This window comes from Cucumis sativus, chromosome 6, assembly GCF_000004075.3.
Source record: "Cucumis sativus cultivar 9930 chromosome 6, Cucumber_9930_V3, whole genome shotgun sequence".
Classification (NCBI taxonomy): domain Eukaryota; kingdom Viridiplantae; phylum Streptophyta; class Magnoliopsida; order Cucurbitales; family Cucurbitaceae; genus Cucumis; species Cucumis sativus.
The window spans coordinates 18,351,129-18,368,333 of NC_026660.2; the positions used below are offsets into that span (position 1 = coordinate 18,351,129).

Consider the following 17,205-nt stretch of genomic DNA (forward strand, 5'->3'; position numbering starts at 1 on the left):
CAATATAGAAACGAGAGTGAATCGATAATATTATTATATCGTGAAAAAATCTACAAAACATCTAATAATAAATATGTTAATTTGTTTAAAAATCACAAAACATATATTCACTAATTTAAGTTTATTTTAAAATATCTAGGATCTTTTAAAACATACAATAAAGTGGCAAAATATTTATAAAACAATTTCGAAAAAGGAAAAAGCCTACATACCCACAATAGAAAATACACAAAATATCACAATTAATTGGTAATATATTTGAAGAATGGTCGTTTAGATTTGATTGTTTGATTAGACACACGATCACATTCGTTTAGATTTGACTATTTTTGGTATGGAGTCGTTTACATCGCTGAATCTAATATCTCAACCATTTTTTATATTTTGAGAGGAAAGAATATTGAAAGGAAGACAGGCGAAAATATTTTTTAAAAAATACAAAAGAACATAAAAGCATGGTTGAAAGAAGAAAATGGAAAAGTTTAGAGAAAATAGAGAATAGAGAAAAGCGGATGATAAGAAAGATTATTTTGAAAAAAATTATAAGTTTCGTAAATTTTTTCATTTTGTTACCCAAATGCTAAATTTTTAGACGATATGTTATATTTATGAAAATTTGTGGATGAAAATAAGATATATGATTTTGTTAGGAATAAATTGGTAGATTACAATAATTCAAAATGAAACAAAAATGGAGGAGACAAAGGTGAGAGAAGGAAAAAAAATTGAAAAAGATAACAAAACCAAAAACAGAAATAGAAAAAGAGGAAGAGACAAAATAATTAAATAATTATTTTACAAAATAATTAAATAATAATGAAATATCAATGTTTAAAATATAATTTTCGCGCAAAGCTCACGATAGAGCAAATCTCGGTGTATCATTGCCCACTCCAACTCAGGAGCACTGCCACCGCCTTCGCCACCGCCAAAATTCTGACGAAACCCGTCGGAAATGGAGAAGGCAATGGCCAACGGAGGTGGAGGAAGAATCAAACAGAATCATGTAATCGTGTTCCCTTTCCCAAGGCACGGCCACATGAGTCCAATGCTCCAATTCTCGAAGCGATTAATCTCCAAAGGCCTTCTTCTCACATTCCTCGTCACTTCCTCTGCATCTCAATCCCTAACTATCAACATCCCTCCCTCTCCTTCTTTTCACATCAAAATCATCTCCGATCTCCCTGAATCCGACGACGTCGCCACTTTCGACGCCTATATCCGGAGCTTCCAAGCCGCCGTCACCAAATCCTTATCCAACTTCATCGACGAAGCCTTAATTTCAAGTTCTTATGAAGAAGTTTCTCCTACTCTTATCGTTTATGATTCTATTATGCCCTGGGTGCATAGTGTCGCTGCAGAGCGAGGTCTGGATTCGGCTCCGTTTTTCACTGAATCGGCTGCCGTTAATCATTTACTCCATCTTGTCTATGGAGGATCTTTGAGTATTCCGGCGCCGGAGAATGTGGTGGTTTCGCTTCCGTCGGAGATTGTTCTTCAGCCGGGAGATCTGCCGTCGTTCCCGGATGATCCTGAAGTGGTTTTGGATTTCATGATCAATCAGTTCTCACATTTGGAGAATGTAAAGTGGATTTTCATCAACACTTTTGATCGCCTCGAGTCCAAGGTACGCGATGCTTCTTAATTGATTTTTTTAGAATCCACGACACTTCTAAGTTAAATCTGTTCTAAAAAACTCGATAGCTAATTAAAAAGTTGAAAACCAAAAAAAGAAACATGATTTCTTTAGTTACAAGTAATTCAAATTACACACCTCACCAACACCCTATTTCGTGTATGGACTTTGCTTGTTTTTGTATGAAAATTAACCTCTTACTTCAAAGTAGATATGTGCGTCATTTATCACACTTCTGATCGAGAATTATAAACTTGTTTTTACTTAAAATAAGAGGTTGATTTAGCAAAAGTTGAACAAGAAAAATGGTAACATTTATCCAAGTTTATCCTGAAATTTTAGAGTAAAATGGTTCTTTTTTTAGAAAGTATGGTAAACAGTCCCAATATTTATACATGTAATAAAATTTTAATTTTAGAGTATCCATGACCAACATTGAAATTTTGCAAATAAAACAGATATGGTACTACCATAACATTATAATTTTATTCAAAGTTCTCAAGTATTATGGAATAAATATCACAGCACGAAGATTTGTTTTTTCTTCATAAATAGTAATGGAAAGAAGCATATGCATGAATCAACCAAAACATAAACTCAACCAGTTGTATATATACTTTTCTATGTATCCCGTTCTAAATTGTGTTATATCCACAACTGTTTTTTATGCTACTTTTGCAATGTTTTATGTAAACTATGCTACAATAATTTCAATATCAAACAAAATCATGTCAGGTTGTTAATTGGATGGCCAAAACATTACCTATCAAGACAGTAGGACCAACCATTCCATCCGCGTATCTTGATGGTCGATTGGAGAATGACAAAGCCTACGGTTTGAATGTCTCAAAATCCAACAATGGGAAGAGTCCTATCAAATGGTTAGACTCAAAAGAAACTGCCTCAGTTATTTATATTTCATTTGGAAGTTTGGTTATGTTATCAGAAGAACAAGTAAAAGAACTGACAAATTTACTTAGAGACACTGATTTTTCCTTCTTATGGGTTCTAAGAGAATCAGAGTTGGTAAAGCTTCCTAACAACTTTGTACAAGACACATCAGATCATGGCCTAATTGTGAACTGGTGTTGTCAACTACAAGTTCTTTCTCATAAGGCTGTTAGTTGTTTTGTGACTCATTGTGGTTGGAACTCGACACTTGAAGCATTGAGCTTGGGGGTGCCGATGGTTGCAATCCCGCAGTGGGTCGATCAAACAACGAATGCTAAGTTTGTTGCAGATGTTTGGAGAGTTGGAGTTCGAGTGAAGAAAAATGAGAAAGGTGTTGCTATAAAGGAAGAACTAGAAGCCTCCATACGAAAGATTGTTGTTCAAGGAAATAGGCCAAATGAGTTTAAACAGAACTCAATCAAGTGGAAGAATTTGGCTAAAGAAGCTGTGGATGAAAGAGGCAGTTCTGATAAAAACATTGAAGAATTTGTCCAAGCACTTGCTGCATCAAACTAGGTATAACATTCCAATAATATTTATTCTCACCATAGTTTGTCTTCTCAATTACGTAGCAAACGAATAAAATTCATGTAGTATCTGTTTAGAATGTGTCAGATGATAGATTATGCAATTCACATTGACCTATAAGAAGTTTTTGAGTCGATTTAGCATAGTATCAGAGCAAATGATTTAGGTAATCATATGTTCAAATCTTGGTAATTATTTCGTTTCCAATTGACTCCAAAGCAAGTTTATGAACGAAAACAAATATATATCATATCATCTAGCATAACTTTCATTCTAAATAAAGCTCAATCTTCCTTTGTAACAACAACTACTTGTTTGCCTATGTTGCGACCCGACAAGATGCCAATAAGAGCGGATGGACCATTCTCAAGGCCATAAGCTAAATCTTCTAAATATACAATCTGCCCTTCCCTTATGGGAGGCAAAACAAAATCCAAATACTTAGGATAGAGATGCAAGTAATCATTCATAATAAACCCTTCCAAACGAACACGTTTTCCAATAGCACTAATCAATTCATGAACACCTTCAGGTTTGTCTTTTTGGAACTCAGATATCATCCCACACAAAGCAATACGACCATTCCTCCTCATATTAACAATAGCAGCATCCAACATCTTCCCTCCAACATTGTCAAAATAAATGTCTATTCCTTCAGGGAAGCATCTAAACAAACAAACAAACAATCAGTCAAACAAATATGCACAGCCTAACACATATTATCTTTCACAATCTCAATCTAAGGTACTGAAATATGAACAAGGATTATTGATTCCTAACCTTGTTAGAGTAGCTTTCAAGTTTGGCTCTTCTTTGTAGTTAAAAGCCTCATCGAACCCAAGTCTATTCTTCAGCAAATCAACCTAATCATGAATTGAGAAATGAGAATTCTTCCACCAAAACAGAAAAGATAAAAGGATGTTCTAAGTTTTGTTTGTTTGTTTAATCAACCTTTTGTTTGCTACCAGCACAACCAACAACATAACATCCCATTAACTTTGCAAATTGGCCAACAATTTGGCCAACTGCACCAGATGCAGCCGAGACGAACACATATTCTCCTTTTTTAGGGCAACAAATCTCGAAGAAACCAGCATAAGCAGTCATCCCATTCACACCTGACATAATAACGTTACACCTCAATAAAAGGAAAGTTAATATGGTAATTAACTTCCATTAGGATTTCTAGGAATCTCATCTAGAAAGAACTCAACATACCATCTTAGTATTCTCTCCCCTTTCAAAATTTATTCACAGACTTATTGTTAGGCATCTCTAATTTCTAATTTCCAGCCATCTTATTCCTATCCCAATCCAAACGGCTCCTTAGTGCACTCCACAATAACAATCGTACCTCAATATTTTCAAAACTTGGAACAAACGCCATTCAAAAAAAAAAATATATATATATATATATAATAAACCCTTACATAACTAAGTCACTATCTTAAATTCCATTACCCACCATCCAAATTCTCCTCATTTATAATGCTATAATCTCTCCCAAACTACCAACACAATCATCTAATTATTAAAATGAGAAAGAAGAGATACCAAGAATTCCTGTGTAATAAGAAAGAGGAATATCAGTGTGATCAATTTTAAATAGAGCTTCAGCTTCCGAGGTTGAAAGTATAGAATACTCTTCCCAACCTGTCTTCCCCCACACAAAATCTCCTCTCTTAAACTTCGGATGATCAGAATCCAAAACTTTTCCAACTCCATATCCCCTAATAGGCTGCAATAAGATAACAACAAACACAAAGCTCAGAACAATCCAAACTATGAAAGAGACAGACGTGAAGGAAGGAAGGAAGGAAGCAAAATCTCCTCTCTTAAACTTCGATTAACCTACCGAACCAGGAGTGAAGGAAGCAATATCCATGGTGGAACTTTCGAACTTGTTCATACAAGCAAACATATAGGGATCGCAGGAAAGGTATAGATTCTTAAGAAGAACTCCATTGGAGCCCTGAGGAACCTCCAGTTTAATGGTTCTGTTGGCGATTACCTCAAAATCCGACTCTTTAGGGGAAGCGCCGCCGTTGAGATAGTCTTTTAAAATAACTTGTTTGTTGATTACTTCGCCGTCGCCGTCGCCGCCGTGGCTCTGCATGATCGTGGAAAGAAGAAGAGAAGAAATGGAAAATAGGTGTTCTCGTTTCAATTATTAGATTGGAATATATAGGGTTTTGGGTATTGGGAGGAAGAAAGGAAATTAATGAATTTGAAAGAACCCCATTTGAAATTAAGTTTTAGATAAAGGTAGCCAGAGTTCACGTTTCCATAATGGAAACTTTTAATGGTGTGAGTCTGAGATGTCTGTTTAAAATCACTCAAACAGAGAAGGGAACGTGGCATTAAAGAGAGACGTATCAAGTCAAGTCAACTGTTCACTCACCAAATTCTTTCAATTTTTCTTACCATATTTTTATAATTTTGCTGAAGAAAAACTTCAATTCAAAGTTGTTTCATATTAATACACAAGTTTTTGGACGGATCATCTTCTTATATGATCCATTCTTTTGACAAGTATGTGATAATCTATCATCTTAATGCTATTGGAGGATTCCCATGCTTGTCACAGTGCATATCTCCATCTTTTTCGAAAAAAATCTAACAAAAGTAGAATAATCGGACCATGTAGCCCTATGGGTCGGTGCATATACCTCTGTCAAATTATAATATATATTAAATAATATTTTATTTTAACTAAATTATGATTTTTGTATATCGTAATTGTGTCACACTCCAAAACCACTCGGTTAAGACTTCCATTTTTGTCTATTACTACTTAAAAATAAAATCCTAACTTATTTTCTTTCACTCTTTCAACAGGATTAAAAATAAAGTAGTTATGAAAAAAGTTATCTTATTCGGCAAAATTAGACTTGATTGAACCTTTTATACGTTATTTACCATGTCTACATACAAAAGAAAATTAATTAAGTAAACTATTTTATATATTTTTGAAAAATATGAAAGGAACCTAATAAATATTTTAATCTTTTGCATGATTTAATCATATATATAAACATTCAAGTTTAAATGTAAATTTGAACAAATTATTCCTTAATATTTTGTATAATGAGATTTGTAGTTAATTATAAAGATCATTAATTAATTACTTACTTCTTAACCATAAATCCAATTAAGAGCATTGGCTTTAAAAACAAAATTAAAACATTTAACATAGGCATGGACCAAGTTTGTGTAAGTTAATTAATAACTTGTTTAATAACGTTTTAGATTTTTCATTTTTTAAGAAATAAACATGATTAATAACTGTTATCGATTCTCGTTCCCAAATTTTAAGATTATTTTTAAAAACTGAACAAAGATTGAGAAGCTATGGAAGTAATTTCTTATAGTTACGTTTCCATTTTACTTTATTCCATTTCTCAATTTTACTAGTCTATTTATTTAATGTTTGAATTAACTTATAAAAATTCAAATGATCTTTTCAATAAAAAAATGTTAAAGATTAGTAAATTTGACAAAATATTTACAACATATAGTAAAATTTTTAAATTCTATCAATATTAAATATTAACAGCCGTTGATATCCTTCTATCAGTGACATTGATAGTCCATGACAGAAGTCTATCAGTTTCTATCATTGATAAAATCTAAAATTTTGTTATAGCTTATAGATATTTTTGAAAAATTGCATTATATGACAAAAGTAATTAGAAAAAACAGTTCAGAACACATTTTTTTTATATTGCAAATTTAACAAATGTGACGATAATCTACTTTTAAATTTGTTATTTTTGCAATTTTGAAAATGTAAGTGGCATGGACTCTATTATCATAATTTTTTTTACTATTTTTACAAACTTCTTAATATTTTTAATTTGTTTTACTATTTTAAAAAATGTTCTCGGTTCAATTACATTTCTCTTTTAAATTTTGAATCAATTTCTCATAATTTAATTTAATAAAATTGAAATATTTAAAAGGCCAGTCTTCAAAATTTGAATTTAATATGAACAATGTTAACCGAAGGATTACGCAATAAGGGTAAAGAATATTAATGAAAGTGTACAAATTATACAATAAATAAAGTCTACTAATTAGGTGAAACTCATCCCTATAAGAATTCTCCTTCTTAACTTATATCAAACCTATAGACATATTATTGGCTAAATTATATGAAATGTAGTATTTATGTTTTAATTTTGCTCTTAATATTGCAAAATTTAAATTATTGTCGATGACTTACAATTGCTACAAATATTAACAAATATAACGAAAATTTAAAATTTGTTGGTCACATTAATAAGCACTAATAGAAATATATCAATGTTTATCTTTGATCAATTTTCAAATTTGGTTATATTTAAATACATCTATTTTAAAATAATATAATTATGATACTTTTCATTAGGGATATTTTTTTAAATAGCAAAATAAATTAAATTATTTATAAGTTATAGCAAAATTTTGGATTATATCAATATCATTGATAGAAACTGATATACTTTTATCACTATCTGTCAATGTTATTGACAGAAACATATCAGTTGTTATCAATATTTATTATTGATAGAATCTGAAAATTTTGTTATATGTTAGTAAGTATTTTATCAAATTTGCTATTTTTGACAGTTCTCGCTTTTCCTTGTCGTTTAGTGGAAACTTTTCATGGTGTGAGATAGACGGTTTAAAATCATCTAAAGAGAAGGGAAAGTGGCATTAGAGAGACGTATAAAAGAAAGGTTAGTAGGGAAAATTCTCGAACTGACAAGTCAACTGTCTACTCACCTTTTCAACTGTCTACTCTACTCACCAAATTATGTAAATTTTTTTGGCATAATTTTATATTATTACTGAAAAAGAACACTTATTTCAAACTTCGTTGTTTCATATTTATATAGAAGTTTTAGAAGTTTTTGGACGAATGACCTTTTTAGATGATTCATTATTTAGAGAAGTATGTGATAATGTATCATCTTAATATGGTCGAACCATTTCTATGGTTGTGACCATGTGTATCTCCATCTATTTCAAGAAAAAATTTAAAAAGTGGGATAAAGATAAGAATGATCATGTAACCTATTGTTACGACCATATTTGATGCGACACAATTCTTCACATGTACTATTACAAAAAATTGTAGCCTAGTTTAGTACAATACCACTTAAATATGCATTAATGCAAAGGAGGAAACAAGGGTTGAGCATTGACACCAAAATAATTATTTGAATGACAAAATTCGACGAACGAAAGTAGGTATTTTTATTGATTGATCGAGTGTTGGAATTTTTTTTAATATTTGAAAAACTAAGCAGCACTGATTGAGAGCAAGATCAAACCCGATCGATTTTTTAAAAAATATATTTATTATATATATATATATAAGGGTTTTTTTTAGAAAAATACAACAAAACGTGAAAATATTTATACCGCATAGAACAATTTTGAAAAATGAAAAAGTCCACAAGCCCACAGCGTGAAATAACAAAAAAAAACCCCTCACGGTTAATCGGTCATACATGTGTGAAAACGATTTTGTACTTAGTCTAAACAATCTTGTATCCTTGTACCAAGTTGAAATTAGCGTGTTCCCGTTTATCTAGTTTAAACGATCTTATATCAAATCTAAACGTTTTGTATCATTGCACCTGGCCTAAACAATCTTGTACCCGTGCACCTAGTCTAAACGATTTTGTACACAGTTTAAACAACCTTGTACCAAATCTAAAACGACGGAATCTCAAATTCTTTCATGATTTTACTATCTATTAGTGATAGTGGTTTATCTCTGTCTATCTGAAAAAGATAACTAATAATTTAAATATTTGGAACATGATTGTTTAAATTATGTATCAAGAAAGAAAAAAATAAAATAAAAAAGAAGAATGAAGAAAGAAATTCGAGAGGAAAAAATAAAAAAGTAACAAAAAAAAAGCGAAAATATGAAGAAAAAAAAGTAAAAAATATGAAAAAATTAATAATATGAATAAGAGAAGAATAAATTGAAAAGAAGAAAAAGAAAAAGAACTAAAATTTTGACTCAGCCCTTCAGAGGCCATATCCCAAGACTACTAGGCTGAGTGCAGCATAGCCCATAGCCTCCAGTGACAATCCACATTCACAACAATTAAAAAAATGGTCAAAAGAACTGAATCGATCGAATCGCTCCATCAACTCAGTCAATCGATTTTCTCGAGGTAATTTTTGATCGATTTTAGTACATTATAAATCGAGTAGATAAGTTTTGATCAATACAGATTTTCAATCGATTTTGATTGAATACCAACCTTATCCCACCCATGCTCATCCTTGCAAACCATTATTGACAAAAAAAAAAAACTTCATAAAAATAAAAAGAAACAAAAAAGATGACCAAATCTCTCACATTTATTCTCCAACTTTTTCTTCCTTATCATGTTCCCTATAAAATGGAGCTTTCCATAGATCTCATCTCTCAATAAATAGACTATATTACTTTACCAAAAACATTAAAAATATAAAGAAAGAAACAAAAAATATTCCTCTTTTTCTCTCTCCAATTGTATGCAAAGAGCATTTTTTTCTCAAGAATAACCTATGAAAATACATGAAGAATAACTTATGAAAATACATGATATCTCTTGTGACTAAGTGAAAAAGTGATTAGAAAATAATATACTTTTAAAAATAGATAATGAAAAAAACGTCACGTGTATTTATTTTGAAGTGTTAGATTATAATTTATATTAAATAATGTTTTATTATTTCTAAATTTTACCTCTCGTATAGTGATTGTGTCCTTTTAAAACTCTAACGTCTTGGGTTTGAATCTCTTTTACATATGATTTATGATTTTTGGTTCGAGATATGTCGCCAAGATAGATGCAGGCCAACATCCAAGTTCTTTTGTTCTTTGCAAATTGCCACTTATGTACCTCAACTTAATATTAATTTTATAGAAAGATGGACAAAATTATCTTTTAAGTCCTAATGTTTTGATAAATATGTGTGTTTGGTCTATCAGTTTTAGAAATATACCTTTTTAGTCTAATATTTTTATTTGATTTTAAAAAAAAAGAGTTATATGATATTTAAATTAGAAAAATATAGTTTTGAAAAATATACTTTAAATTTTAAATGTAACGTAATTATTTAAAATAAAAGTATAAAGTTATTTGAGGAATCTTTTAAGCCTATTTTTAAAATTTTGAAAACTAAAAAGATACATTTTGAAAACTCGAGAATCATAACGTTTATTCTTATAAACGTGAAGAATATAAAATTATATTTTTAAAACTTAAGCATCAAATGTACATATCATTCCAATCTTAGGAACTAAAAAACCAATTTTTCCGAGGAATAATTTAGTGTCTTTTCAATACAACTTTCGTGGATGGTCAAAAATTCTATGAGTACATAAAAGCATATGATTTTGTAACTTTCTTAATAGAAAAAAAAATGAATTTGAAAATTAGTAGGGTTTTTCTAAATTCACAAGTAAACGAAAATTATCTTGCAAATACAAATACGATTTTAGAAACAAACGAGAAGAATAGTGTTGGAGTGTTCTTTTAAAAAAATCTACAAATACATGAAATTAATTAATAATCATCATAGATTGACAAAGTGGTAAAAAGAAGACATAGACTCAAAAACTAACTAAGAGATCGAGCGCACTACCTCAGAATTAATTTATGTTGTAGGGTTAGATGAGTTGTCCCGTGAAACTAATTAAGATGCACATAAACTAACCTGAACAATCACCGATTTTAAAAAATTAAATTTGAGTAATCTTTTTCACGTGTGCTCCTTAACTCAAAGTTCATCCAATCATATCATTCATTCATTATTTTCCAAATTTATATTTGAGATGTAAAGCTATAAGATGATTTTTTAAATATAAATATTCAAAAGAAAAAAATAAAATAAAATAAGTTGTTAAATATACACTTAATTATTGTACATTGAAATTGATTTAGTGGTCTAAACAGTCACTTAAAAAATGTTTGAAATACCGAGTTGATTATTATAGTCAACGAATTATAATTATTAGTGTTGGTGGAAATCACAATCACTGTTTTATTACAAATTATAATAATTTGTGTTTAGATAGTGAGTGAAAACGAGTAAATATCAAGTCGGCATATGATTTTGAAATAATATTTATTATATTTAGAATAATTGTATACGCCGTTTATTATATTTGGTACATCAAACATGGAGTAGCGGGACTCAGTCTCTAATACATCGTTATTTTCTCTCTAAAATATTTTTTTAATCGAAAGATATATAGATATGGATATTTCATCTTTGGATTATATTACATTAACAAGTGATGTTGTAGAGTTTAAATGTTGATCACTTATTTATATATTGTTTACACTCAATATGGTCAATTTGATGCAAGTTTAAATTGTAGGTTCATGTGCAAATATTTAATTAATGTGTACCAACAATAAATGTCCATCATATGGTGTAAAATCATATTAGATTAAATTAAATTTTTTTTCCTACCCACACCCTCTTGATCTAATGAGTTTATCTCTTTGTTACTGTTGAAATAGTCTCTTAAGAATAAATCAAATAGGATGAAATGGTTTATTTGATTCTATTCCTTTCTATATTCTTTCTTACATATTTTAATTTCTTATTGTTTGAAATCATAGGTTTACCTTTTTCTAGCTCAATTAACGAAACCAGGTTTTAGAATAAACACTCGAAATTTCTTATAACGTATAAGTTACAGTAATACTAAGAAAAACAATGTAATAAACCAACAATAATATAAAATAATATACCTAATTTGATTAACAAGTAGAAGAAGATCAATCTTATTTGAAAATAACGAGGGACTTACTAGAATATAGTTATCTTAGATATTATTACTGTAATTACTGACTCACGCCCTTTAATTTTACTCTCAAACAATAAAACACGAAAGAAAATTTAACTAGCTAAAGTTAGTGCAACTAAACTTCAAACAATCTAATCACATCTATTTGAAACCAAAGACATAAGTTATACTCTTCTTGTATTGAAGTGAATCACTTCCAAATTTCTCTTGTACTTTTCTAATACAAAACGAGAAATAGAAAATGTAAAACAGAAAACAGAAAGCAAGAAACATGAAATAGGAAATTAGATAGAAAATAGGAAACATGAAAACAAGAAATAGAAAACAGAGAACAAAAAAACAAGAAACGAGAAACTAAAACTGAAAAACTAAAAAAACGAAAAACGAGAAACAGAAAATAGAAAAGGAAAAACGAAAAAAGAAGAAACGTGAAATGAGAAAACGAGAATCGAAAAATATGAGACTGTTGCAGTTGTAATATTAGGTCAAAAATGAAGAAATTGGATTTTGAAAACATAAAAAAAGAAAAAAAAAACAGAGACCAAAATAGTATTTAAATGAAAACCCTAGAATAATTTAATTAAAAAAAGAAATCAATTTAGATCGTAGAAAAAGGATTGGGGATCTCAAAAATAGGAAAGTCAAAATAAAAATATAAAAACTGTCCGAAAAGATAAAGAAAATGAATGGGATGTTTAAATATTAAAACAAAGAAAACAGAATAGAAGAGAGGATGGCTTGATTCGTGCTTCCCCATGTGTATTTCTTTTTCTTATTCAATAACACACACACACATATATATATTAATCCTAACTGCTCTTTATTACATTTTATTTAATATCTGCATGAATCATGTTGTCTATTTTTTTTTATTATTATTATTTTGTTTCTTTTATTTAAAATCTAAACAAAAATAGATTGTAAATTTAATTCTGACTGCTTTTATTATTATTGCTCTTATATTTTTCGAATTTATCATTTACTATAAAATTTAAAATTTTAATGTTTGGAGAAGAATAAATAATTACAAATGATTTAGATTGTATAATAAAAAAGTGTTCGTAAAAGTAGTCATTTTATGTAGCGGTTGTTTCATAGAATTAGTGGAGAATAGGTAAAGTTCAAATTGCGTTAATATAAAAAGGATGCTATGTGTATGTATGTATATATAGGCATAATTCTGATTGCCAAAGTCAAGCCAGCTTCTTCTTCTTCTTCTTCTTCTTCTTCTTCTTCTTCTTCTTCGTGTGGGAAGTTGTTATTGGGTTTGATAATGGCGGCCTCATTTGCTGCTCCGGCTCAGGGTTTGGTTCACCGTCAAAATCTGACGCTCTCATTTTCCAATTACAACTTCAAACCTACTCAGCTTCAGTTTCAGGGCACACTTTCTGCTAAATCCCAACCCCTCTCCTTCTCTTCTCAATTCAACCTTCTTAACCATCCTTCTTCCCCCAACAATCACCGTTCCTCTTTTGCTCACACCGCCGCCGTTCGCCACATCGCTGGCTCTCTTGCCAAAGCTGGTGGCCTTCGCTTTGCTGTGGTCATTTCTCTTTTCTCTTTTCTTTTTGTTGTTTTTTTCTCCCTCTTCTTCTAATTCATGATGTTTTGTTCGTTCTCTAGGGTACTTAGCCGTTTTTGTTCATCATTTTGAACTCTCAAGTTGTTTTTCCTTATCGTTTACCTAAAAACGTGTAGTAAATATAATGACGTCTCGTCTGAGGATTTATTCGCTTCTAAGCACCGTTCTATTGATTTGTTGCCTGCATTCAATTCAAAGATTATGCGACAATGATTAATATCTGTGATGTATTAAATTGAACTTCTTACAATTTTTGTCCATTCGGCTGTTCTTGTGACTTCTGTTATCATGAATCTAAACTGAGTTTTTTTTTTTTTTTTTGTTTACTCCCTTGTCATTTCTGTGTGTGGACTCGTGGGATTTAATCATAACATCAATGTTTATTCATGTTTGCATATCTTGTTAATGGGTTTTTGATTATTGAAAGAATTGTTTTGCTTTGATGAAGGTTGTGGGGCGGTTCAATGAAATTGTGACTAGGCCAATGCTCGAGGGAGCTTTGTCTACTTTCAAAAGTTATTCAGTTCAAGACGAGGATATTGATGTAAGTGTTTCATTATACAACATGTGAAACTCGCATCCTCTAGTGTTTTGCTAGTGTTGGAAACTGAGATTCATTTATTTTAATTAATCAAAACAGAAAACAGGTTCATGACACCGTTAAGCATATGCCAAGCAAAGCAAGCTTGTGAATAAATATGTTTGGAACTAGCATTGTTTTAAAAGACAGACTACTGAGACTCACGCCTCGAGGCCCACCTTGAGGCATGACTCTAACTTGTAGCCTTGAGACAAACACCTTCTTTGAATCAAAAGAGGGAAGCCACTTGTGGAAACACACCGTTGATCTAAGTCTCTACACGTCTAGTGATTTGAAGAATAATATGAATTTCTCTCTCTTATGAAATTTGAATGTTGAGTTCTGATAATTTGAACATTTTATATTTTTAATGATATTAACAGTGATGCTAAAGATGTCCTAAAATTTTTGTTTAAGTGGGAATTGACGAGAGTGGTTTTTTTAATATACTTTTATATGACTATTATGTTTAGCTATACTTTGTCGAATCAGTTCAAGATTTGTAAAATGTTTTTAGTTAAATTAGAAGTTGTCTCCTTGCCTCTTAGGAAGGGTCTAAAGTTGGCTTTTTAAAACATTGGAAACTAGATTTTGTGCTTGTCAGGAGTATAAGTAAACAAATTTAACTACATATTGTGGGTACAAGTAAAATAGGGTGGCTGAATTTCATTGGCAGACAAGTAGGATACACCTTTCATCAGATTTGCATTGAGAGAGAACGTGTATCTGACCTTGCTAGTTGACAAACAGCTTAACTTTGCTTGACATATTGACTTTATTATTTACCTCGCTATCATATTAGGTTGTCTGGGTCCCAGGGAGCTTTGATATTCCTGTGGTTGCTCAAAGGCTTGGGCAATCTGGGAAGTACCATGCTGTCTTGTGCATTGGAGCTGTGGTATGATTTTCTGTAACATTTATCAAGTCCTTTTATATATTCTAGTCTTGAGTGCATTTATTAATACCATGACCCATTTCATTACGGTAGATTAGAGGTGATACATCCCACTATGATGCCGTTGTAAATTGTTCTGCATCTGGAGTACTTTCTGCCGGTTTAAATTCAGGTTGGCTTTCTTTTTTTGGTAGTTTTGCAGAACTTTATATACTTTTATCCTATTAATTTAAGTTTTCTAACCAATTTTTGTTCTGTATTGCCTATCTTTTATGAGTTCAACTCAAGGCTATTGATTTGCCATCATTTCTAGGAGTTTCTAAATTCTAAATATTGCAGTCGAGTTGACTTAATTATTCCAATTTTGACATCTATGAACCATGAGGGATTTAAGGAATATTGGGGTATGAAGAGGACAAGAAGCACCTTGTTGTTACAGATTTATATAAATTATGTGATTATGTGCACATTCCCAGCCTTTTATTGAAGAAAAAATATTGGTTTCCCCGGTTAAAGCTTAACATTAATTTCATATGATAACATCAAAGGCCTTGGTTATTGGTCGAAGTATTTCCTTTTTATAATGGAACAGCAAGATTATAGGTTATATTTCAGTGAATCAAGACCCCTTTTAAAGCATTTCAATCTAAGCCTTAGTAATAGTTTGAGTTGTGGAACAATAATATGTTTAAGCTGTTGGGACTTGGGAGCTATAGTGAACTATGTTCTTGTATAACCGACATGAGAATATCTTTTACTCCTTATATGTGAAAACCTGTGTTAAAATTGTTGATAGTAATCTCTGTAACCGTATTTTTAGAGAAGTACCATTTATATCAATGCTTCCATCTTAGTTCTACTCTTTCTTCATCTTTGAGTTGTTGCTACATGAAGCTAAAGCCATTTTCTTATGCCTATGTAGGAGTTCCTTGCATATTTAGCGTCTTAACTTGTGACACCCTAGAACAGGTAAATATGATCTAAACTGACTGTTACAAGTATTTTCCTGCCTAGAGAATTGTTCTCAAAGGAGCTATGTGATTTCTGGTCATTACGTGCTTTTCACCACTTTTTAATTTGTGTGAAGGGTTTCGATCGAGCTGGCGGTAAAGTTGGAAATAAGGGATCTGAGGGTGCTTTGACAGCTGTAAGTTTTTTTAGTTAGTTTATAGTGTTCAAACCGTTGATTGTTCTAAGAAAAGAGACTGATTACTAACATATTTACTTTTCAAACGGTTTGCCAAAGCAGAAGTATACGGGAAAATTGTCTAATATGTGAACAAAAAGCACTAAATTCCTTTTCTTTCATGCGTATATATAGGTTTATATTTGACTGAATTTTATTGTCATTTGCAAGTGGTACCGCTAGGAATAGGATTTATCTTTTTGAACTTTATGATTATTATAATTATTTCCGATTTGTGAATCTTTTGTTATAAGATTTTGCATCATTTTGGCCAATTTCTCTTCTTCTACAGATGGAGCTGGCATCTATGTTTGAGCACGATCTGAAGTAGTCGAGATATAAGATCTAACAATTTCCATTATCCTTAGTTTTGCGGTTTCTTGCATTTCCCTGCTGTCCTTAGTAATGGTAGAATGCTTTCATTAAAAAAAAAAAAGAAGCCACATGATGGCTCAAACTGAAGTCAGCTGCAACTGGTCCAGAGGAAGTAGGAGGTTCCATGATTTCAATTTTCAAAGTTTCTTTGCTCAGCTTTGCCTTTTAACCGTTTATGTCAGAATAATGATATGAGGAATTTTATTTGTGGCATTGTGTGATTTGTGATGCACAATGAACAGAGTTTATATTATTGAAGAAGCCTTGGTGATAAATCATTAGTAAGTTCAACTCAGGGTGCTTTGATATTGATATTTTCTATTATTATTCAAATTCATCTTGTTTTCCAGGTTGACTCATTTGATTTCTTTTCCTGAAGACTGGAGCTGCTACAGCTTCCTTTCAAATCTCTTTCATTTCTCTCTTCTAATTAGTGTAAAATCGAGACATATGAGCCAATGTCTCGTTGAAACATACGTTGGTCGATATCTGCATTGCTCACCTTGTTTGGTGGAGTACTCTTTATTTCGATTAAGGAGTTCTTTCTTAAACCTTGGTAGGTTTTATAAACTACATAACTTTTTAACTCGTTTTACTGTAGACTTCACGAACCAAAAAACTCCACTCATTGTACCAATGTAATTGTTAAATAATTGAAAA

The 17,205-nt window shown here is 30.9% G+C and overlaps 3 protein-coding genes across 3 annotated transcripts; 2 read left to right on the forward strand and 1 right to left on the reverse strand.

The window, feature by feature from the left end:
* Positions 1-179: 179 nt before the first annotated feature.
* On the forward strand, positions 180-3,307 carry LOC101205037 (UDP-glycosyltransferase 74E2). Its single transcript, XM_004144142.3, has 2 exons — positions 180-1,627; positions 2,372-3,307. The coding sequence occupies exons 1-2, from the start codon at positions 956-958 to the stop codon at positions 3,101-3,103; spliced, it is 1,404 nt and encodes a 467-aa protein (XP_004144190.1). The 5' UTR covers positions 180-955; the 3' UTR covers positions 3,104-3,307.
* On the reverse strand, positions 3,289-5,470 carry LOC101204788 (2-alkenal reductase (NADP(+)-dependent)). Its single transcript, XM_004144141.3, has 5 exons — positions 4,971-5,470; positions 4,670-4,853; positions 4,067-4,233; positions 3,896-3,978; positions 3,289-3,781 (listed from the first exon to the last, which is right to left on the reverse strand). The coding sequence occupies exons 1-5, from the start codon at positions 5,229-5,231 to the stop codon at positions 3,400-3,402; spliced, it is 1,077 nt and encodes a 358-aa protein (XP_004144189.1). The 5' UTR covers positions 5,232-5,470; the 3' UTR covers positions 3,289-3,399.
* A 7,620-nt stretch (positions 5,471-13,090) lies between these two features.
* On the forward strand, positions 13,091-16,591 carry LOC101204063 (6,7-dimethyl-8-ribityllumazine synthase, chloroplastic; the record flags this gene model as incomplete). Its single annotated transcript, NM_001308890.1, is given in 7 exon segments — positions 13,091-13,470; positions 13,958-14,053; positions 14,892-14,987; positions 15,078-15,156; positions 15,907-15,953; positions 16,072-16,131; positions 16,463-16,591. Coding segments are annotated over 7 exon segments (687 nt in total). The 3' UTR covers positions 16,502-16,591.
* Between the last annotated feature and the right edge of the window lie 614 nt (positions 16,592-17,205).

Excerpts from the sequence above, each read along its gene's own strand:
- LOC101204788 (XM_004144141.3), bottom strand. The coding sequence starts at position 5,231 with ATGCAGAGCCACGGCGGCGACGGCGACGGCGAAGTAATCAACAAACAA. Across the intron at positions 4,854-4,970 it reads CTTCCTTCACTCCTGGTTCG|CCTATTAGGGGATATGGAGT; the intron begins GTAGGTTAATCG and ends ATCTTATTGCAG. Across the intron at positions 3,979-4,066 it reads GTGCTGGTAGCAAACAAAAG|GTTGATTTGCTGAAGAATAG; the intron begins GTTGATTAAACA and ends ATTCATGATTAG.
- LOC101205037 (XM_004144142.3), top strand. The coding sequence starts at position 956 with ATGGAGAAGGCAATGGCCAACGGAGGTGGAGGAAGAATCAAACAGAAT. Across the intron at positions 1,628-2,371 it reads TTGATCGCCTCGAGTCCAAG|GTTGTTAATTGGATGGCCAA; the intron begins GTACGCGATGCT and ends AAATCATGTCAG.